This window comes from Phaethon aethereus, assembly GCF_964289735.1.
Source record: "Phaethon aethereus genome assembly, chromosome: 1".
NCBI lineage: Eukaryota > Metazoa > Chordata > Aves > Phaethontiformes > Phaethontidae > Phaethon > Phaethon aethereus.
This window is the reverse complement of record NC_138575.1, coordinates 189729946-189754846: the sequence shown is the minus strand read 5'-3', so window position 1 is coordinate 189754846 and position 24901 is coordinate 189729946. Positions and strand designations below refer to the sequence as shown.

General features: G+C 42.1%; 1 protein-coding gene across 1 annotated transcript; it reads left to right on the top strand.

Moving 5' to 3' along the window:
• Nucleotides 1–4191: 4191 nt before the first annotated feature.
• CPB2 (carboxypeptidase B2) lies at nt 4192–23103 on the top strand (the record flags this gene model as incomplete). Its single annotated transcript, XM_081998092.1, has 11 exons — nt 4192–4262; nt 8964–9039; nt 11669–11793; nt 11885–11993; nt 12522–12623; nt 13181–13285; nt 15836–15952; nt 16949–17039; nt 20656–20858; nt 22708–22792; nt 22919–23103. The coding sequence occupies 11 exons, from the start codon at nt 4192–4194 to the stop codon at nt 23101–23103; spliced, it is 1269 nt and encodes a 422-aa protein (XP_081854218.1).
• Nucleotides 23104–24901: the final 1798 nt, after the last annotated feature.

Genomic DNA, 24901 nt, shown 5'->3' with positions numbered 1-24901 from the left:
TTTAGTACCCCAAGGTTGGTGACCAAAAATGGTGAGGAAGGGACAAAAAAAAAAAGCAGAAAAACGACTGATCCAAATAAGCAATCTCCCGTACACTCTTGAGAGGCAGCGGGTTTGTGTCCTACCTTGAGTTGTGAGATCTCTGAGGCTTTCAGACAAGCAAGAGGCATGGGGATATATATTTTTGCCTCCTGGTCAGTCACATCGTCCATTTTATTTTTTGTTTATTTTTTGATCTTTCATCCTACATTTATTTTTCTGTTTATTGTGTTTTAAACTGTGCAGGGCCTTAACCATCACAAGACTCTAGTTTGTCCTTCCCTCAGAATTTCCTCCAGTGCGTTTAGTTTCCTCAAACACCCATTTTTTCCTTTTTTGTGTGTGAAATATTTCCAGTGCATACCAGAAACCAAAAAGCAAGGTAGGAAAACAGCAGCTTTCAAACAGCATGTGAACCATCTCTTTACAACAATCCGGACAACCCACAGGAAAAGCAACCAACACACAAAACTGTCTGACACCTACCATTTGTCCAAAACGTTCTTCTTAGGTAGATAGCAGAAAGTGTTCCCTTTTCCCACTTAATTAACACTTTAAGACATAGAGAAATATGATCCTTTTCTCTCCTTTGTTAACATCAACCCCACTCTGTCGGTTTTTCAACCTCCTCTGTTACACTTATCTCAGTAAATCCAATTTTTCTTTAAGTTCATATCTGTGCATCAGACATTTACAGATGAAAGTGTGCCTGGATGACCAAGTTTCACCTCCTGTATTTTATCCTCTGTTGGTGCTTCCTTTTGCCTACATGAGGAAAGAACATCTGAACCACTGGTTTAAAAATCAACCCCCGTGAGAGAGCACTGCCCACTGCCCTTGCCGGGAACGGCCTCTGTACCTTACCAGAACTTCCTATTTGTTTGAACAACATCTAGAAAAGATAAAATAGGAATTACAAAATCTAGGGAAGGTGTTGGTGCTTTAGCTTCCCATGAGCCTTTTTTTTTCTTTCCCTTTGTATGTGCCTAACGCCAGTGTTGGTGTATTTTCAGAGAGACGTTAACCCCATGGTACTCACTGGGGAGCGTGATTCTGCTGACTTCAGCCATCTAAAACGTAGCTGTCTGGCTGCTTAGGGCAGGTCTGCCCTTCTAAATAAAAAGAGCCAGGACTGGATTCGAGCTCTGAAGCCCTGATTGCCTGCCTGACTGGAGCACTGGCTCTGATCCGGACCACCCCAGAGCTGTTTTAGCAGAGCTTGGTGGATGCAACCTAGTCCATGTTATCTAACCTTAGCTCCAGAGCTTGCTCCCAGGCATTTTTCACCCAATTGTATAGCTATAGCTATAACCCTAAGCTACACCTACAGTATCACAGAATCACAGAATCACTAGGTTGGAAAGGACCTTCAAGATCATCAAGTCCAACCATTAATCCAGCACTACCATGTCCCCTAAACCATGTCCTGAAGTGCCACATCCACATGTTTTTTGAACACTTCCAGTGATGGTGACTCCACCACCTCCCTGGGCAGCCTGTTCCAATGCCTGACCACTCTCTCGGTGAAGAAATTTTTCCTAATATCTAGTCTAAACCTCCCCTGGCGCAACTTGAAGCCATTTCCTCTTGTCCTATCGCTGGTTACTTGGGAGAAGAGACCAACACCCTCGTCGCCACAACCCCCTTTCAGGTAGTTGTAGAGAGCGATAAGGTCTCCTCTCAGCCTCCTCCAGACTAAACAACCCCAGTTCCCTCAGCCGCTCCTCATAAGACTTGTGCTCCAGACCCCTCACTAGCTTCGTTGCCCTTCTCTGGACACACTCCAGCACCTCAACAACCTTCTTGTAGTGAGGAGTATCAAATAATTTAGTTCTCCAATTCACACCCAGGACTTGGCTCCCTACTGCATGTATGTTGATTCACTCCTCAGTCTTCTTCTGGAATGTATCTGAGTAAAAAATTCACTGGGTAAAAAACTGGCTGGATGGCCAAGCCCAGAGAGTTGTGGTGAATGGAATTAAATCCGCCTGACAGCCGGTCACAAGCGGTGTTCCCCAGGGCTCAGTTATGGGCCTGGTCTTGTTCCATACCTTTACTGGTGACCTGGATGAGGGGATCGAGTGCTCCCTCAGTAAGTTTGCAGACAACACTAAGTTGGGTGGGAGTGTTGATCTGCTGGATGGTAGAAGGGCTCTGCAGAGGGATCTGGACAGGCTAGATCAATGGGCAGTGGTTTAATATGGTACAAGATTTAATAAGGCCAAGTGCAGGGTCCTGCACTTTGGCCACAACAACCCCATGCAACGCTACAGGCTTGGGGAAGAGTGTCTGGAGAGCTGCCTGGCAGAAAAGGACCTGGGGGTGCTGGTTGACAGCCAGCTGAACATGAGCCGGCAGTGTGCCCAGGTGGCCAAGAAGGCCAACAGCGTCCTGGCCTGTATCAGAACTAGTGTGGCCAGCAGGAGCAGGGAAGTGATCGTGCCCCTGTACTTGGCACTGGTGAGGCCGCACCTCGAATACTGTGTTCAGTTTTGGGCCCCTCACTACAAGAAGAATGTTGAAGTGCTCGAGTGTGTCCAGAGAAGGGCAACGAAGCTGGTGAGGGGTCTGGAGCACAAGTCTTATGAGGAGCGGCTGAGAGAACTGGGGTTGTTCAGTCTGGAGAAGAGGAGGCTGAGGGGAGACCTTATTGTTCTCTACAACTACCTGAAAGGGGGTTGTGGCGACGAGGGTGTTGGTCTCTTCTGCCAAGTAACTAGTGAGAGGACGAGCGTAAATGGCTTCAAGTTGCGCCAGGGGAGGTTTAGAGTAGATATTAGGAAAAATTTCTTCACCGAGAGAGTGGTCAAGCATTGGAACAGGCTGCCCAGGGAGATGGTGGAGTCACCATCTCTGGAAGTATTAACAAAATGTGTAGACTTCAGGACATGGTTTAGTGGGCATGGTGGTGTTGGGTTGATGGTTGGACTTGACAATCTTAAAGGTCTTATCCAACCTTAATGATTCTGTGATTCTGTGAATTCCCTCTGGAAGAAAGCCATGTTGTGTTTCTGGGGAACCGTCACCTGAAAAATCTTTTATATCAGACAGCAGGTTTGGTTCCCTCATTCTGCACCTACATTATACGCTCAGCCAAGAGCTAACATTAGTGTGGATCTGATTCTAGAGCAGTTCTCCTCCACATAAGGCTGCCATTGAGGTCTTCTCTAACCAGTATCGTGCCTGGAACTGTTGGTGCATGGAAGCAGAGGACTTGGACCATGATAACAAGCTGTGCCCTAGCCAAGTTGGATTTACTGTTCAAGCACATAATGTACATAGAGATCATCTATTCTGGACATGTCAAATTCATTCAGCTTTTCCGCACGTCCTGCCTGGACAACTGTGGATAAAAATATGTGAGGCAAATCTTGAGGCATGTAAAAATGAATAATAGTAAGATGAAGAGTCACTGGTACATTTTCTTGAAAAGCTAACCCAGTATGACATATGGAAAATACATGGATGTCAGAACATCACAGAAAAGAGAACATGGAGCAGCACAAGCAATCTGAAATCCTTGGATGGATCAGGCATTAACCAAAAAGGTAGAAGCCAGCTGCAAAAGATGGAGACCCAGCTGATGCGCTCCATCCTGAACTAGAGGAATGGCCTTCAATAAAAGTAGGTGTCACATCCCATTTGCTCCTTGTTTTCTCTGCTAGCAAAAGCCAGAAAAAGAAGCTTTCCTACTCAGGATTTTTCCATTTGAACTTAATAACCTCACTCCCACTCCTCTCACACAGCTTCACATTTGCCTGTGATGTGCTATAGGAGTGCTGAATGCAGAGCACGCTGCTGGACCTCTGTAAATATTAGAGGATCCCAAAAACTTTGTGCTTGGTGTTTTTTCTTATGTCTGTGGTTCATAGCCGCAATGAAATGACACAAAGGCTGAGATGACAAAGTGACTTGTCAGTATGAAAATGTCCAAAATGTACTTTATCATTTTGTAGATGGACAACATCAATATGAGCAGGACCTCCCTAGGGAGCTCTGTCATATTGACTTAGCCGCCAGGAGCTTGGGGTTGAGGTGAGAGACGGTATTAAATTTTAACCACTCTTTAAATAACATTTTTGAAATCAATAATGTGGGTCCTGAACCCTCGGCTTTCCAGTTGCATTTGGTTTCATTGTGTATACTGCGAAGATGAAGTTTTACCTGCTCTTTTTTACCCTATTTATCTGGATTCAGGAGAAGCATGTCTTCAGTCTTCCAAGGTAAATATCTGCTGGTGCTACTGGGCTTTTAGTGTGTGGTGAGTGGGACAGGGAAAGTATTGAGGCAAAATAACTCCAAGTTGCATAAGAAAACATTTGGCAAAGGTTGACATTTATTTATTGCTCTTGTAATTGGATATGTGGTTCAATTTAACATATAGATGGTGGAGGAAATGAAATTATTCTGAGTCTTCTTTGCATCCATAAATCCTATGTTTTTAATCATATTAAAACTATTCTTTTCGGTCTAAGTGCAAATCAATTCTGTTCATTCAGTGCTTTTGAATGCCAATAAAGGGCATTCTGAAACTTAATGGGAAAAAATAATTTGCTTCATTTGCCTTAGAACAAGTTCTTAAATGAATTACTTCTTGAGGTAGAAAGAGAAACCATTTCAGAAAGTGCTAACAATCTGTTTTCTTTCTAAAGCAGCTTTTATGATTGTTTTTCCAGTCATAAATCATTTTTGAATAACCATTTTGGTATTTGTACAATGTTTCAGAAGCAGCTTTATTGTTACCTATCGATAAACTTCAGAAATGCCCTGAAACCAAATGCTTTCTTAAAACATGAGAACATATGTCAGAGATGAAGACAGCAAAGTGCTTTTATTTTCTACATGTACAGCTGGTTTAAAAACCTGCAAGGTTTTAATAGGTAGAACTAAAAGGATAAGCCCCTCATGTGGTGTTATTAAACAAGCTGAACAACCTCCAGGAATCACGATTAAACACAACCTGCTCGCAGGACTGAAATACCTACACAAATAATAGTGAATTATGTCTTGTAGCACTTCTGCGACTCCACACCACACACCAGTGGCAGACCTGTGACAGGTGAACACCACTGAGTTCATGCCTTTAAAAGAGACTCTTTCATCTCCGTTTGTGTTGCGGTCATATTTTGTTGTGGATTGCTACAGAGGTGTGAGGGTTATAGCAGCGGGACAGTTAAGCAAGTTTTTAGGTGAATTCAGCGGAGCAATATTGCTCTGTGCTACTTGAAGGTTCATTTATTTCATGTTTAAATAAAATACTGAATATATGACCCTTACAGAACAATATGGCATTTCACATTGGAAAGCATGAGTCTAACCCTCCCAGCCACGGTTATGAAAATGGCTAAAATAATGATATTTTAAAGGAGATATATTACATCTGACTTTTTACTTTCATTGGAGTGCTAGTGTTGGAGGATTTAACGGTCATGTATTAAAGCTTCCCTTTGCAAGGTTATAGTGTGATTACTGCATCTGAACTTCTAAAAAAAATGCCGAACATTGTGAGACTTGTGAAAGAGCTGGTGGCACTGGAAAGACACCTAGCTCACTTGTAGGGAGAGGGCAAGACTGGAGGCTCTTGCAGAGTCAGCAAGGTGGGAGAAAAAGAGAGCCCACAGGCAGATGTCTGTGCTCCAGGCAGAGCAAGATGTCCAAGAGGACAGGAGAAGATGCTAGCAGCATTCTTCTAGCGACGTTACCTGCTGAGAGCCAGGGTAAGATGTTCAGCTGGAAATAAGTAGGGAAGCCTCTCTTCTGGACATGTTAGAAAGAACATGCAAGGTTTAAATGAAGCCAGGTTATGAGGACGGGGAGACACATCCACACTGATGCCTTCTTTTTGTGGGCCTGTGTGGTATGTGATGCCAACGGCCTTCCTACTGACTGAGAAATGCAATGGAGAGGAGATGTGAAGAGACTGAGATGCCTGCAGACAACTGGCACTGATTTATGTCTATCTGTAAGATGGTGGCCAGAGCTCTGGGATGGGATTCATCTGACTGCAGGCTTTCTGCACAGTTCTGCATAGGAACAAGTCCCCTTCATCTTCCTGTACAGCTAGTGGAGAAAAATATGTGTATTATTTAGGTTATAATTCATTCCAGTTTAGCGCACACATCTAAATTAGCTCAGGTTAACTGGACCCTGAAAGTACCTGTTTCTTTTATGAGTGACTAGCTCAGGTGAAGATATTAAAACCATCTAAAATGAACTGTGATACATCCCACTCACTCTGTCATAGCTACAGGATAAGACCTGAGCATTGTAGTATGGGGATGGCAGCTGGACTTCTATTTACCCAGAAATAAAAGGGAGAGGAAAAAGAGATGGGGAACATAGACAGAGTCCAGTGGGACACTGGCAGAAAGTTGGAGGAGGGGAATGAGAGGGATCCTCTTAAGGACAATCTCAATGAGCAACCAGGGAAGCAAGGCATGAGGACAGAAAGTGCAAGAAAAGAGGTGTGTTCAAGATGAACATGCCCAGCTGTACCAGGGCAGCAGGCAGGGCAAGGAAGCCTTGGAGTGGAGGGTTGGTTCTGAGATTGGTATAAAGGCAACAATCAAAGCTTTTGTTTGGGTATTTTCTAACAGGAGTGGGGCAGAAGACAGACGAAAAAGTGTATAATGTCAAATTGAAGCAGAGGAACTGAGAAGCCATATGACCACAATTTCATAGAATCATAGAACAGTTTGGGTTGGAATTGACCTTTAAAGGTCATCTAGTCCAACCCCCCTGCAATAAGCAGGGACATCTTCAACTAGATCAGGTTGCTCAGAGCCCCGTCCAACCTGACTGTCAATGTTGCCAGGGATGGGGCATCTACCACCTCTCTGGGCAACCTGGGCCAGGGTTTCACCACCCGCATTGTCAAAAATTTCTTCCTTCTATCTAGTCTAAATCTACCCTCTTTTAGTTTAAAACCATTACCCTTTGTCCTATCGCAACTGGTCCTGCTAAAAAGTCTGTCCCCATATTTCTTATAAGCCCCCTGGAAGTACTGGAAGGCTGCAATAAGGTCTCCCCAGAGCCTTCTCTTCTCCAGGCTGAACAACCCCAACTCTCTCAGCCTGTCTTCACAGGAGAGGTGTTCCATCCCTCGGATCATTTTGGTGTCCCTCCTCTGGACCTGGTCCAACAGGTCCATGTCTTTCCTGTGCTGAGGGCTCCAAAGCTGGATGCAGGACTCCAGGTGGGGTCTCCCCAGAGTGGAGTAGAGGGGCAGCATCACCTCCCTCAACCTGCCGGCCACGCTTATTTTGATGTGGCCCAGGATACAGTTGGCCTTCTGGGCTGCAAGTGCAGCCGCCTTTAAGTACTGAAAGGTTACAATAAGGTCTCCCTGGAGGTGTTAATACTTCTCATGTTAAACCTGACTATAGGAGCAAGGGCAGAACTTGGATTAGCTTGTTCAGTGTATTCAGGTCCTACCAACAAGAGCTACAGAGGTATCACTGCTAGCTACCACCTGTCCAGTACTTACCACCCTCAGCTGAAACAGCTCTGCAACAAATGATGGGGTACAAGTACATACCAGCTTCTTCATTATGGCACTCTCAGGCTGTGGGAATCATAGGATGAAAACAGATGTAGCTGCCCTTTTCTGGTGTCACCTGTGAACAGACTCCCCCAGATAGGAGAAGACAAATTCACTTTTAAAGTAGCCCCAAACACAAGCTTTGGAGTGCACGTGCCTAAAGAAATAGGAAAACTGCCAAACATACCTATCCCTGATTGCTTTTTGATGCTCTGTCAAATGATGGTGGGGGCAAAAACAGGGCTGGCATGTTGTTGGCTCTACATAAGAAACAAAACTGATTGCTTGGAGCCCAGCTAAAAGTAGAAAAGATAAATCACCCGGTTGCCAGATGCTGTCAGGTCTCTGCTTGAAATCAGTCACAATAACGAGTTGTGACAATCATGTTATGCAGCTTGAAAACACTAGTTTTGAGAGCCCTGCCTGTTTTCTTTTCAGGACAGTCTTTGCAGACAGGGCTGGCAGGGACTTCCACAGTGCCTGATTTATGCATTGCCACCAACTCCACATGATTAGAGGGCCAGGAGCCACCCCAGCTCAGAAAATGGAAATAGGGGTCTGACATTCCCCAAGTCTCCTCCTTCTACACACACAAATTATTTTAATTATCTACCCAATGCAATTTTGAACTACATGGCTTGCCGGGCACTGAAGATCAGGGCTGGATTTACAATGCAAAGCGGTGTTTTTCCTTTCCAGAAAGTGAATTTAACTTCTGTCACTGATGGTAGAGTCAGGCATGCAGCAGCTGGGAAGCATCATCTCATGTACAGCGTGTCTGGACCATAGGTTTCAAGTAGAGGGGGAATATAAATTACTGGGCAAAGAGGGGGAGGACAGTGGTATAAACCAACTGAAACCATACCTGTCAGAAGGGACAGAAATGAGGAGATCAGAACAACTGGACTGGAGTAGGAATGATGATGGTAGTAGCCTCTGCACATCTACAAAACATCATGTTTGGCTTTTGCAGGAGACTGGGAGGGCTCATGTCTCTGCTGAACAGTGACTGAGACCAAGAAACTCGGGGGACAACAGGAGCGCTGCCTTCCTGGTCCAGGCCAGCTTTCCACTGGTGCTGCTGCACGCCGGATTAGCTGGGGCTGGCAGCTCTTGCGCTGGTGCCAGCTGCCAGGAGCAGTCTCGGAGTCCAGCAGCAGATATTGGCTTTGCACCAAAGCTCTGCACCACCTCTTTCACGGATTTTACTGGTTGGCAGAAGCAGAGCCTGGAGCGGGGCTCAGCATCTTCACCACTGAATGTTCTTTGAGTTCATGGCAGCAAGCCAGGGAAGACAAGAAATGCCAAGCCTGCTTCTCTACTTTTGCATGTCCTAGAGTAGTTCCAAGTACCTGTGCTTTACCTAAATACCCTTGTTTTTCAGGGATGAAGTTTTGTGGGCTCTCCCACAAACAGAGAAACAGGTTGCAGCCCTTCAGGATTTGCTGAACACCACTGAGGTAAACAGTTCCCTCTGTCTTTCCAGTCTCTAGGCCAGATTCTGCCCCCAAGTGCACTAATACTGCTTCTACTCCCGGAGAAAGATTTAGCCCACTTTCATTCATCTATTCTAATACAGCAACTCAGCAAATGTTTGGTTTTCATTGCTCCGCTACCTTCTGATATTCATGACGAGCCCCTTCCTTCATAATGCTCTAGTACTGCGTTATATCAGAGCTCAGATTTCTGCCACTGATTTTGTGTACTAAGATACTGCAAAATTGGCAAAGCACCAACAGACAGTAGGTAGAAACACTTTTGCTATGGAACCTCAGCACTTTAGACAAATGCAATCTGGACCTATGTGACTTGAACAGCTTTCAAGATCAGGACCAGACTTTTGTGGTATTTTTCTTAAAGCAGCATTTAGAAGATAAAAATCTCTTAAGCAATACTTTTTTTTTACTACTTCTATCTGTCATTAAAGAGTATTTAATTAAAATGAGGCATCTCTTCCTCTTCAAAAGCATTTTTCCAATCACACAGAGTTTGAAGCCAACACCCAGCAACAAAGGAGTAACCATTCCCTCAACCAACATAATTTACAGGATGTGTCTCAGATGACTGAGAGCTGTTAACCGTACCTATGCCCGATCTTGCTCTGCCTTTCTTGGCTCCTATTCATTTTATGTCCACCCCAAAACCCTACTAGTCTTCTGCTGTCTTTCCTAGCATCCTCCCTTCAGTTCACACAAACTTTGATAACCTTCCTTGCTCTTTTCGACCTTCATATGTCATGTCCTCTACTGTACAAAAATAAATTTCCCCTCCTCCATCTTTTCCTCACCACTGCCATTCTTCACTTTCCTGTGCACAAGAGCCCCAAGAAGCCATGAAGAACAACTGCAGCACATTGAGTGCAGAGAGAGCATGCGGTGGTTTCTACCAAGTCCCTTATGTGAATACACAAACTGAACATTTTCAAGGGTTATAAACTGGCCATTTTTTTTCCACAGATATGAACTGGGCAAGTTATAAAAAGAAAAGGGAAAGGGAATGGGAGAAGGAAAGCAAAAGGAAAGGGAATGGGAAAGGGAAGACGCAAAGAATTACCTCACAACAAATTTTAATGGTTAAAATATAGCAAAAAAGCAGCAATTGAAAATCAGCATCTTACAAGAAGAATTACCAGGCTAATTATAGGTGCTACTCCTGCAAAAGTTGTAAAGCAAAAGCCTAAAACAAAGGAAATACTTTGCTCTTACTCCACACACATTGCATGTAGCATCCATCAGAACACTCAGATGCAGGAACACCTACAACAGCATCTTTTGCAGCTGCTCCTGAGGCAGTACTGACCAGTGCTGATGACGGGTAAAGAGACCAATAATCATATACATTATTGAAGTTTCCCATCTACCCCCATTTGTTGCTCTTTTGCCACCTCAGCTGCGTCAATCCAGAGTTCCTTAGTTTTTCTTATCCTCAATTAAAAGAATGCCTATACCAAAGAGAAACTAAATCTGAGCTGGTGCACACCAGTGCAGACAGCAGGCTAGCCAGGGCAACAGGGAAATCAGTGCTGGGGAGCTAAGCATCCAGCATGCTTCTTTGGGTTTCCCAAAAAATGCTGAGCCATGCGATGCTGTTGCTACCCTGCCAATAACGTCTGAGATGGCTACACTGAGACTAGCTCAGCCATTTGTATAGCACATTGCAGTAATATATCCAGGGCTCAAATCCTCTACTGTTTATTGTTCCAAAGTCTTGGGTAAAAGCATGGAAGAGTTTTCTGTATGATTTTGCAGACATGTTCTCTCTGAGAAGTAAGTGAGGTAAATAGTTGACAGCTGATACTTGCCTGCAAGCACGGTGCCCTAAGTTGAATATAATATTCCTGGTGCAACTGCACCAGGAAGGAAAAAAATAAACCCTATTGCCTGGCGACTCCATGCTGAATCTCTTAAAAAATGCACTTAAGAATTTTGTTGACCTTTTTCACATTGTAAATTCATGCCTAATTTTCTGCTCACAGTCACCGCTACATCTTTAGGTATTATTGCTTCTAAAGTTTCAGTCTTTTATTGAATATGTTGGCTTCTGATTTTATTATTTTAAAAGATTTAATTTTACCAAGAAGAATCTAATTTTCTTATTTTCCTCCCATTTCTAATCTCTGTATTGCTGCTTTGACTTGACTTATATTCAAACGGCTTCTGGCATTTATTTCCTGCCTGATCAAAGTAATCAGTGAATACAATAACTACAAAGACTGGTCTGATCTTCATTAATTCTCTAAACACCCTCAGGGAAAATAACTCTCAGCAGACTTGAAAACATGTAACATAATCACTGGCTAAACACATCTATTGTACTAGAAATACTATCTCAGAAAAGGTTATGTTCCTGTCTTTGTTCTTGATTTATGAATTTATGTGCAGAAGTCATTATAAACATTTCTTAAATACAAACGTTTCATTCCCAGCAGTAGCAGAACGCTATAGCACAACATAGGGAACATTAAACTGCTTGTTACAAGTGGTCTCTTAAACTGAAAAATATGCTTTGATTATTTTCAAAATACTTACTAAATGTTAATTTCTTTCCTTACCTTGGTAAAAAAATAAAATGTTTTTTGAAACTTTGCAGGTCATTCTCTGGCAACCTGTTGTGGTTGAAAATATCAAGAAGGACAAAGAAGTCCATTTCTATGTCAGGGCATCCAGCATAAATAGCATAAAAGCTCAGTTAAGGCAATTGACCATCCAACACAAGTAGGCATTTTTCATTTCTTGTCATGAATGTTTCTGCAAAGACATTTATCGTTTGCTTAACTGGACGTTGTGCTCTTTCTTTGTTGTTCAGAGTCTCGATGAGCGATGTTCAAGGACTTATTGAAAAACAGACTGTCAATGACACAGTCAACCCACGTAGATCTTCATCATATTATGAAAGCTACCATTCAATGAAAGAAGTAAGAGAGTTTTGTTTTAAACCTCTGTAGATCCAGGGGGTGAAATTTGTCTCATGGTTGATAGGGAAAGAAATAACGAACAGGTAAATAATTACCATTGGATTGCTTAACCACTGAGAGTCATGTTTACTGTAATGCCTTCATAGCGGAAGAACAAAGCACCAGACAAAATCTCTCATACATGTATTGCCTCAAACTGCCATTCAAATGCAGCCAACACAGAAGCCAAATGAAGGCGCAAAACAACATATAAATATTTAAAACTTAGATTAATAATAATTTAACCAAATAGAACTAAAGAGGAATTTCAGGGATATGCTGTGACTGTGTTGTGACTGTATCTTACCAATTGTTTTAAGATAAATTAGAAACAGGCAAGTAGTAAGTGGTCTGAATTTGATAGTTTTTCTTTCCCATCAGCTAAAGAGGCAGGATTTGGGGAGGAAGAATGAATTTAAGTCTAGACCACTTTCAGGGATGAAGGAGAACAGTAGGGAGAAGATGTATTTACTAGCTTCATCCTTGCAGATATATCATTGGATGGAAGAAACAGTGAAAGTCCATTCTGACCTGCTCCAGAAAATATATATTGGAACATCATATGAAAAACGACCACTTTATGTTCTGAAGGTACAGCTGTGACTTACTGCAAAATCTTTCCAAGTACTAATGTAAGCAAGTGATGGGGTTTGGCCAGAACACTTTCTTAAATCTATTTTTATGGGCATACTTTTGTGGTTTTTAGAAGTTTTCCAAGTTCTTCTAGTAAGGCGCATTACCTTTGCAAAGGCATTTGACCACATTAGGTTCCTTGTTGGGTCACAAAGAAGTTACCACATCTAGGCCATCATCCAAAGGCATGAAATACTGGCACGGTGGATACTCTCCTCTCTTGACTATAAAGCCAATTTAGTTTGTTGCCCTGCATAGTTGGTGATCTATTCTCTTGACCTCAGGTCTTGCTGTTGTCCTGGTGTCTATGTTTAGGAGCTTGCTGCAAGCAGACTGAATGTGGCGCTCTGATTATAAGCGAACGTAACTGAGAGCAGTATCCTGGCCCAGGATCAGTCTAACCTCTCCCTACAAGACAGATACTTCTTCTTCCATCTTGGTTACCCTTTTCACTTCCACTTTTATGTGGTATGCTTTACAACGGTGACATTTTAATACAGTTTCTCTTTTGTCAGCTTTCTAAAAGCCAGGAAAACTCCAAAAGTGCCATATGGATTGACTGCGGTATCCACGCTAGAGAATGGATTTCTCCTGCTTTTTGCCTGTGGTTCATAGGCCATGTGAGTAGATAATCACATCTGATTACTGTTTTCAAAGCAAAGCAAAAAATCTAGATACCTTCACTGTCCAGTTGCACTCTAAGCTCCGTAAAGTCTTAATCCATTACTTCCACAACACTGGCACATGAGATTTGTGTCTAAGCTGTATGGATAGCAGTCAGTGTGTGTGCATGTACGTCTATGTCAGCAGATGGAGGGGTGTGTGTGAAAGAGAAAGTCATATGGATCGAATGCAAAAGAGCTCAGATGTACCCTCAGCTATGAAAGAAACTTCAAAGTATGTGCAGCAAATTCGACAGAGACATCTACAATTACAAATGGTCAGGGGTGGAGAGGTCATGCCAGAAAAAGCAAGTATTTGGTAATCTACTAGGACTATGTCTATACTGCCACATGGATCCAAGGAATGATCTTGGCTCCGAGTCATGCAGCACATGGTGGCCATGTTACTCCCATATTACTCCAGCTGGCACTGACTGGAGTAGATCAGAGGACACACAGAGTGAGCTCAAGCTGTCCTACAACCTTGTTCTTCCCTACATGCCTTCCTAGAGCAATAGGTACACCACATCTGCCTGCTCCAGGCATGGCATAGCTCCTCACCAGCATGCACACCAGCAATCTCTACTGAACACTTGCTGTGGTGGCACCTGCTGCTGTGCCTGCTGCTACTGCTCCTCTGCCTCCTGCCTCTGCATTTTCTATTTGTGGTCCTGCTTTTTTCTGGATTTGCCTCATTCAGAGAATGAGGCCACACAAGCCACCTTCTTCTGAAGGTAGCATCCCTGCTAGAGACACCCTCATTTCAGACCTCCAGAACATGACCAACAGCTGCCAGCCACATGCATAATACCAGCTCATGAAAACTAGTAAATCACTGATGGGGTGAGACTGTAGTATGTGCTTAGCCTGGCCAGCCTTGATGAGCAGTCGCAGACCAATGGTCACATCTGATCTTTAATACCTTTAATACCTAGGCTGCTCAGGATAGTGAACAAAGGTATGCCAAAAGATACAACATCCATGGTTTACACCTGGATGTTAACATATGTTGCCTTGGTCTTTCTGAATTTAAGGCATCTCTGTTCAACTCATTCTGCTGAGCTGCTGGCCCAGTTCCTAGTATGGTCCAGGAAAAGGCTCCTAAGGCCTTTCTGGCCTAGACAAGGTTGTCCAGCTTGCTCAGTTAATATCATGAGACATTATTTATTGTTACTTTTTCACAAAAGCACAGTTCACAGTAAAAAAAAAGCTAGGTGAGATTGAGACTTCACAATCACCAGTACTGTAGCCAGAGAAACAACATAGATGAGTCCTCGAAACACGAATTATGGTTTGGTCGTGGTACAACTAAATAATGATGTTAATAATAATAAGGAGAAATGTGTTTATTTCTGTCCTCAATCACAACTATAAAACCTCAATGACTATAACATTTGAAAAGAGATTGCAGGAGTTAGGGGCAGATACAGCTGAATGTACCTTGTGACCCACTGATAATCCCAGCCTTCAAGGTTCCCTTGGAGAGAAATGCATTTGCCCTTTTCATGTTGCTCCAAATAATTACAAGCTGTGCTGTCACTTTGCCAGTGACATGTCCCTGCAGCATTTTTCAGAAGTCACAAGCTGAACATTTAGGTTCTCCATCCCCTTGGTCTAACTTACGTGTTTTAAATTCAAATTTTATTTCTATATCACTTCATGAAGTAACATTTTAAAATCTGACATTAATAGACATCTGCACACACACATTAAAATCACTAGCTCTCTCTAGCAAATCCTAGGCATTCTTTATAATAGGTCCACTCTTTATCATTTAATTTTGTTGTTAAGATTGTAGAAAGATTGACATTTCTCATTTAGTCAGAGGAAGTCCATTGCCTGAGGAAAACTAGGAAGAATTTAAAATGAAAGAAGGTGGTTTAAGTAAGGCATAAAGAAGAACAAGATATGATTAAGGACTTAGTCTATTCTAATAGTAACAAAACCACTTATCTAGGTGAAAATTTATCCCTGTGTCGTGGACCAACAATCAGGTTAGGTATCACTAAAGCCTTCAAAATAGGCTGTGAGGCAAAGTTAGCAATGTAGATCTTACTGGCTCTTGACATCCAAGTGCATTGAACTCACAATGCAACCAGAAGAAATAATGTAATGTACAGCAGCCGTTTGAAATGTTACTTGTTATTTTTGGGCTTGCTTTATTTATGTTATTTTTGTGGTATTTCGGGTGGGAGGGAAGGCTCCTATCATTTATACAAGCAGCAAATCTCAAACCTTCCTATTAATAGGCTTCAACTCTTTCTCATGACCACTCATTAACATTAAAGGACTGCTGTGTATCTGATTGACTGTATCAGTTCGACTCCTACCCTGTCCCTGGAAATTCTAACCAAAGAGCTACCTCGCTATTTAGCAAGTTCTGTGCCTCTATCAGGAGGTAGACTGGTCCGATAATTGCATAATTATTATACGCCATCAGATGCCTTTCTAGGAAGGTAAGAAAACCACTGTTATGAATGCTTTTAATGTTTCCCCTGTGCTTTACAGGCAATCCATGTGCGTGAGAGAGATCAAACCATGACAACACTTCTGGAGCACTTTGATTTCTACGTCATGCCCGTGGTGAACGTGGATGGATATGAGTACACGTGGAGCCACCCCTCTGTACGTAGAGATTTTCTGACAGGCTGTGCAACATACTCATGTGCTATTTATGGGAACTGTCAGTGTGCATGCTTAGGGCATAATTTCCATCCTGGAACGTACAGAGGGGTGGCTCCACGTGTACTCATATCCATCCACGTTCACCACGGGCATGACGTAGAAATCAAAGTGCTCCAGAAGTGTTGTCATGGCTTTGATCTCTCTCACGCACATGGATTGCCTGTAAAACATCACTAAAGCATTCATAACGGTTTTCTTACCTTCAACTATGGTATAATAATTGCAATTATCGGACCAGTCTACCTCCTGATAGAGGCACAGAACTTGCTAAATAGCGAGGTAGCGGGAGTCACTGTACGCAATACAGATACACACTGTTAATGAGTGGTCATGAGATTATTCCTCCCACAAGGAAGGCCATTCTCTGAGTTTAGATAAATGAAGGTACAACACGTATCTTTTGTCCAGGATTTTATTTATTGGTTGGAAATTCTGAGTCATTGAGATGGTTCCTTGATTTTTAGATCCTTTGCTCAAGTTAAAAAAAAAAAAATTTCCTCCACTCTTTTACTCGTTCAATCCTTAACGCAGCTTGGCTCACATTTGGATAACTACGCATATAGACCTCAACAGCTGCACAGCAAATTTCCAACTTTCCACATGCTGTCAGCAAGTCCTGCAGAAAGGTTGGATTTGGACTCCTAAACTCACATTACTGGCCAAACAGTATGTCTTCTGCCCTCCTTCCACAGTCCGAATCCATTGAAATCAGACCAGATGTGACCACTTCTAATCCTACCCAACCTTTCCTTTTATCATTCAGACTCAGTGGCAATGAGATTGTGGTTTTATAATCTTTCTTGGTCTTTTGCCTCTTCATTGGCATATGACCTGTAGAGGCACAAGTAGGAAGTCACATTTAACTTACCAGTGAGATGGTGCATTGTTTTTCTCAGCTTTTTCCCTGAACATGGCTTTGTGTGTCTGTTTCCATAGAATCGGCTGTGGAGAAAGAGCCGCTCATCTCACGGTAACAGCAAGTGCATTGGCACTGACATGAACAGAAATTTTGATGCGCACTGGTGTGGTATGACATCATTTCCTTCTTATTGTACCCCTGCCTCACTTTTAGACTTTAAAACTGTTTATTTTGAAAACATTTTCATTTACCATTTCACAAAGTTAATATCAAGACAAAAGCAGCTGAATATCTCTTATGAACTGGTGAACATTTCCCCAGCTTGAGATACTTTTTGATGGAACCCAGGATTTTTCCTCCCAAGGAAGTCCTCCACATGAGGGACTAACCTCTTCCCAGCATGATGACAAGAGAGAGAAGGACCAGGACCCTGGATCCCACCACTTGCATCACACCATGACACACCAGGTGCAGGTTGGGGAGAGGACAGAGGAAAGAGGGAAGAGGTAGCCCTTGCCATGTCACCCAATGCCTGTTGCACCACCCAGTTGAGTAGATGCTCCACTGTGTTGTATGAACTGATGACCTCAGTCATTCTTCAGTAATGCCCAGCTGACCAAGATTTCTCGGCTCTCAGTGTTTGTTGTCAAGGCTACATCACGTTTACTTACCTGCGGGCACTTTAGTACTTGACAGGTTTTTAATAGTCTGTAGAATAGCTATCTTAAAATGTTGCCCTATAGATCAGATCTGGCTTCACTCAGTACTGACACTAATGTCTGGTATGACTTTCAGTCATTTTAGTCCATTGCTAAAATGGGAATAAAGATGTTCGTTTACCATCTGTGGCTATTATATGGAGAAAAACATACATTTTTTCAGGCACAAAATTATGAAGATGGGGACCAGATACATAGATTTAAAAGTGATATTCAGTATAAATTTGTCATAAAAACAGAACTTAGAGAAGTCTGAAGAAATAACAGAAAAAAACCTATGTGATACAGGTATTAGTTTCAGGTAAAGGTTATGTAATGTAATGCATTTAATTTGTCAAGCACTGTTGGTGGTAAACAACTTCTGAAGCAGAGAAATTATGTTACTTTACAAAAAGTGGAAGAATACAGGTAGATTAGAAAGTGCCTCTTCTCTGAAGATGTCTTTGGACAAAATGTATACCCTTCTTATAGGGCAAAAGCAGAACATCTTTCTTTAGTAACCAGGGAGATACTCCTACTGTTTTCAGCCATGGTATGCTCTTCTCGTAAACATGGTTGAAAACATAGAAGAGAGAAGCCTCAGCGCCTTGCAAGGAGCAAAAAAGAAGTTTGTACACATGAATCTAAGCACCAAAGTCAGGTTCTTCCAATAACTTAAGCACATGACTCTAAGCATCTCCCTAGGTTTCTACTCCTTTTAGTTATACAGTCAGCAAAATGCTGAAAAACAAAATTGTTTTTCTTAATTAGCATTAAAATATTGCTCATGCTGAATGAGATACATCTTTGCTTGGCAACTGACAGCAATGATTGAACAGCTTGGATCCAGAACATAGTAAATGTAGAATCTCCATTATTACTGTTAGCTGTAATATAGCAATATATAGTAATATAGTAATAATAGCAACTAAGCACCACGCAGCCGCTCGCTCATTCTCTCCCCCATCCCGCTGTGGGAGGGAGAGTGAGCGAGCGGCTGCGTGGTGCTTAGTTGCCGGCTGGGGCTAAACCACGACAGCTGTGCAAAACACCAGTTCACCAGGATCCTCAAGAGACTCAAGCTGGACTTTCACCTGTTTATAATAACGTTGTAATTATTATTAGTAGTGTCAATTGAATACAATAACACAACTGTGTCCATGGGAAATGAACACAAATTCACAGGAACCTGCAATTTAATTTTTACTCACATACTTTTAAACATATAATAGTTCTTGTCAGGGGTGCCAAATTGCTCAGACTTCCACTGTCTTCAGATTTGCTTCTGAATACACTTGGCACCATCACAAAATTCCAGGGTTTATATAATTGCATTTAATCAGAGCTGTACTGCCACGTTTATCTGTTCTTCCTCTACAGCTGCTCAGATAACTTTATGAACAGGTTCAAAGCCCTCACGGTTTTTATGAAGAGCAAAGTATACTAAACGCACTGAAACATTACACGTTTCTTTTATACTAATAGAAAGCAAAATTACTCCATTAAAACCAATCCACTCACTCTGTGGAACTAAATTTTACTGGAATCCAGTTTTATCCATGTTTTCCATGTAATTTCCTCAGCTGGCTGTTGTCAGTATGACCAAGGATTTAGGAAAGCAGACAGAACATTAACCCAAGATTACCAGCCAACAGATCCTTCATTACCTTTTTCCTTGGACAGTACTCACTTCCGTGCAAAACAGAAGAGTGTAAAACTTCCATTTTGCCATTTTTGCATGATTTCGCATAGATGCCAGGAATTGCTTGTACTTCCATGTGGATGAATTTTCATGGACTGTGAAATCCCCTTCGATTCAGCAACATTAAGGACTATACATAAATCCCAGAACATAAAACGTACCACATCCTTCTGTGCCCCAGTACCCTTGTTTTTGACCTCCCAGACTCCGTCTTCCAGACTCTGTGCCTCTGTTGGCGCTTCTCCCCCATACTCTGCCCTCTTCACTATGTATTTCTGCTTCTTCAGCTGTGTCATACAAGAGTGTAGGTCACCTGAGGATTTATTTTCAGCCATTGATATTATAAAGGGTCTTGCAGTAGCTGTGGAACAGTTGAATGCATGAAAATACAGGTTTATTCCTAACATTGACAGCCAGAGACCACCATATCGCCTACTCCTTTCTGTCACAGTTAATTCTCACCCAAATACACCTGTAGAGAGCCCTTAAAATTTTACTTAACTAATGCATATATATATATCAAAATTTTTAAGTGTTTTTGGGGTCCAGATATGCTCCCCACTACTGTGTGGCATGCTGTAGATTTGCCCTAGATATCACTGGCATCAGAAGACATTTCCTTCTCTCCTGTATCATATGACAACAGCTTGCGTTGCTTCTACATGGCTGCTACTCTGCAGATGTACTGGCATTACTGGTTTCTGGAAGATGGACATCTGTTAAAGTGTCCCAGTGCCCAGGGATGAAGAAAGTCTTGTGGGTGTTAAAGTACTCAGTGAGCTTTATTCCCGCATAAGATTTAAAGAAAAAATGTCCATTTAAAATACAGATAGTAGCAAAGCGGTAAATTTACACAATTTATTAAAACATTTAACACTAAAGATCCTGTCTGCTTCCAGAAAGTTCTTTGGAAAATTGTGAATCTTAGTTGTCTCCCTAGTAACTTGTTCCAGTGCCTAGTCTTTCTCATTCTTAAAAAACTGGTATATTATTTTCAAATTGAGTTGTGTTTCTTCGGTTTCCAATTGGCAGTTTGGCTTTCCCCTGAGATAATCACTTAGAACTACCTTTTTTTCTGTAGCACTTCTAGATTTTAAGAAGGGATCTCACAGTCTTGTTCTTGATGAATTTAAATGGAGCATTTTCATCCTCTCCTCTAAGACTTTTTATCCAGTCTTTGAATCTCTTTTTTCTTCATCTTCTCAATTTTTTTCCAAGAATATAGTAGGTGAGAAATCCTAGTAGGCTCACACTTATTTCCTCGCATGGCAGAGTCCACAGTTTTTTCTGCATTAGCATCACACTCTGCTTTTTCATTAGACAAACAGAAATGCAGAAGTGAAGAAGTGAAGGACTAACACTTTTGTGCGCTCTTTTGTTACAGAGGAAGGAGCATCTCCCTATGAATGTCAGGAGATATACTGTGGACCCTACCCAGAGTCTGAACCTGAAGTGAAAGCAGTGGCTCGCTTTATCAGACATCACAAAGACACCATTAAAGCATACATAACCATGCACTCTTACTCCCAGATGGTATTGTTTCCATATTCTTACACTACGGACAAAAGCAAAGACCATGATGAGCTGGCAAGTCTTCCCACCTCTTTAAGTTTCACATTTATTTCAGAACTTCTTCCCCTGCTTGGTTAGGCTTGTAATGAGGGAGTCACAGTGCTCTGAAGATCAAGAATTAGGAAACGAGATTTCTCCTGATGTTCTTAAGAACTTAAAAGAAGTCTGGGCTGGTCTAGCACAGCAAATATCTTCTGAAGACTATGGAAAAATGGAAATAGTTGTTCCAGAATGATAGCACATCATCAACCTCTGATGCTCTGAAGTCGCTGCTAAAAGAGCAGAGTCTTGGTTTTTTGGACACTTTGAAAATATATTTGTGCAAATTCCTGATCACGTTGTATGGTTTACTCAAATGCTGAAATTACCTGGGTGTGTAACTGAAAAATACCCTCCACATATCTAAGTAGTGAGCTACTCTGGTGGACACTTGCTATTTTTATTGAAAAGTTTTGCTAGGGATACTTACTTAAAATGGTCCGAGTGTTAGGATGAAAAACATATCCTGCTTATGTAGAATTTTTGAGCCATGAAATTACACAGAAAAAACTCTCCTAGAAGACAGAATTCAAAACAGAAAAAGTAGCCACTGCTTTTTCCCACTGACCAGAAAACTCTGTGTTTGTCTGGATCTGTAAAGAATATCCATGCTAAACAGGATTTGCTAACACAGAGCAACTAAGCTGCAAGAGTAGGTGGACAGCTTAGTAATATTTTCCTTATGTAAAGACATCAAATCCCCTAGAGCAAGGAAGTCTCCCTCCTGCACTTTTGGTGTTTCCTAATCTCCCAAGTGCTGAGGCAAGAAATTCTTTTATTTACAGCAAGGGCTCCTGCCTAGCAGTAAGAAAGGAGCAGGAACCATGTAAAGGGGACCAGAAAGCAGGTTTGCAGGCTTTCGGATTTGCCATATGGGAAGACAGTGGATGTCTGAGGTGGACAGGTCATTTCATATATTATAAGATATAAGGACAGACAGTAAGAGAGTTTATCAAGATACAGGATTGACATTTGCACACACTGTAGTCATTTTTACTGCCTTTCAACCTCATGCATCTCACACGTCACGTAACATATTTTATTTTTTAAAATCATATTTTAAAAAAACATTTTATTTTAAAAAGTAAATGTTGTGTAGTTAAGAGGACTGCAAAAAGTACACAATTAATGCATTGGAAGCATCCTACTCTGTTAGATTAAAACCCTGACAGTCCAATATAGTATTTCCATTGGTACCTAGTGCCAGTGTGTTCAGAAGAAGAAATTAAAAAAACCCAGCAATGTAAACACAGAACAAACTAACCTCAAACAATATATATTCTTATGCTGTCTTAGTTACTGTTTAATTTCCTGAAACAAACTATTTTACATACTGCATTAAAAAAATATGCAGTTGTGAGTGAACAGTAATAATGCATTTGTGACTTCTTCCCTGTAAAGCAGAAAGAGATGCACTAATTCTGTGCATATAAGTCTTCTTCATGGCTGAAAAGTAGAATTCTCTCAGTGAAAATCTTTTTCTGCTGTTTTTGCCAATACTGCATAAATCAACAGTGACTTAAATACTGTGTTGGAAAAGGAAAAATACAAGATAAGTGGGAACAAATGGTTTGACAACAGTTTGATACCTGAAGTGTGTGGTAAGGGTCCCATCTTTATTTTTTGTCCAGCTACAGCAGAAATGCAATCTGTAGCATGGACATATGCTGAAAATTTTAACCACATTCTGTGGGTTTTCTAGAGCCCTTTATATATATATTTAACTAATACACGATTCAGAGCACAGTGTAGATAAATCCTAACTGAATGCATATTAACTATTATCACAAGGCTATAAAGCTAATAATGTTTTACTTAATTTCAGGAAAGTCTGGCAAAGAAAGCAGCTAAAGCTATAAAGAGGACAACAAAGAAAACATACAAACCTGGTGCTGGTGCACAAACAATTTGTAAGTATGATTTTTACTACAACAGGCACGGTAGCGTATCCTTGCCAGCACTAAAGAAAGCTTTTGAACAGAAAACTGAAGTTCTGGTTTCAGATAACTGTTACCTATTTTCCCTTCCTCACATAGATTTAGCTCCTGGAGGGTCAGACGACTGGGCTTACGATCTTGGCATTAAATACTCTTTTACCATGGAGCTTCGAGACACAGGAACTTACGGATTTTTGCTTCCTCCTCAAGAAATTAAACCAACTTGCTTAGAAGCACTTTCTGCTGTCAAAGAGATAGCTCAACATGTTCTTCAAAATTTGTGATGTTGAATAGAATTTATTTCAGCATGACTGCATTCAGTTAGCTCAAATAATAATAACAAAAAAGCTTGTTGCGTTATTAAAATTATTTTTATATAGGCAAAAAAAAGGATGACTACACCCTCTATATTTCATTTTAGAATACTTCAATTTTTTTCAACCACATTTACATAGCTATACCTACAACTGTAGCTTCCTATGAGGACAGCACCACAGATGGCAACAGCGCTGTGAATACAATTTCCCAGCACTTAATACTCAAATACACATTAAAAAACTGCATGGAAAAAGTTATCCTGCACCAGGAGGTGTTGGTCCATTACAATCCCTGTAAGAAAGGCACTCAGACTCTGTAAGGTGTCATTTAAAATGTTATTATTAGCGATAACACTATAGGGGGAAAATAGCATAGACAATCTTATGTCTCTACATGATGGGAACACCAGATGGTGCATCGAATGGGCCTCCAATTGACACGTGGAATGCTGGGCAGACCCCATCCTTAGAAGAAATTCCCCCATTTCAGTCATCCGAGCTATTATAGGATTTCCTTACCCTATTTGTTGTTTCCACTGTCAAACAGAAAGGATGGTCACATGAGAACTTCTTGCTGCACATTTAGATAAAGGCAAGAACACACAGGTAGCCAAATCACTGATACCAAGTGGGAGCTGCCCACAGGCTCCTCCGCTACAACTAGCTGGCTAAGTTTGTTTATCTTGCAGCCAAGGGTTTGTGCAGCACAATGTAGGTCTGAAGACCAGGTTTGCCCATGTGGCACAGCACAGGACCAGCTGGGGTCTACTCAGGTTCACCTGGATCGCCAACTCCTCCACGTACAGTCATCTCTTGGTCAGGAGCAATACAAGTTTAAAGACAAGTTGTTGTCATGCTGGCACACTCATTAAATGCAAGAATGGCGCTGAAGATGAGACCCAGAAAGAGACTCTCACTAGAGGGAAGGGATGTCATCCAGATGGACCTTGACAGGCTCGAGGAGTGGGACCTTGCAGAACTCATGAGGTTCAACAAGGCCAAGTGCAAGGTCCTGCATCTGCGTCAGGGCAACCCCCAGTACCAATACAGGCTGGGGGATGAAAGGATCGAGAGCAGCCCTGCCGAGAAGGACTTGGGGGTACTGGTGGACTAAAAGCTGGACAAGAGCTGGCAGTGTGCACTCGCAGCCCAGGCCAACCACATCCTGGTTGGTGTGGCCAGCAGGTTGAGGGAGGTGATGCTGACCCTCTACTCCACTCTGGGGAGACCCACCTGGAGTCCTGTGTCCAGCTCTGGAGCCCTCAGCACAGGAAAGACATGGACCTGTTGGACCAGGTCCAGAGGAGGGACACCAAAATGATCCGAGGGATGGGACACCTCTCCTGTGAAGACAGGCTGAGAGAGTTGGGGTTGTTCAGCCTGGAGAAGAGAAGGCTCCATGGAGACCTTATTCCATCCTTCCAGTACTTCCAGGGGGCTTATAAGAAAGATGGGGACAGACTTTTTAGCAGTACCAGTTGTGACAGGATAAGGCATAATGGTTTTAAACTAAAAGAGGGTAGATTTAGACTAGTTATAAGGAAGAAATTTTTGATAATGTGGGTGGTGAAACCCTTGCACAGGTTGCCCAGAGAGGTGGTAGATGCCCCATTCCTGGCAACACTGAAGGTCAGGTTGGACGGGGTTCTGAGCAACCTGATCTAGTTGAAGACGTCCCTGCTCCTTGGCGAGGGGTTGGACTAGATGACCTTTAAAGGTCCCTTCTGACCCTAACCGTCTGTGATAGTTTTCTGCACCTCAGGCC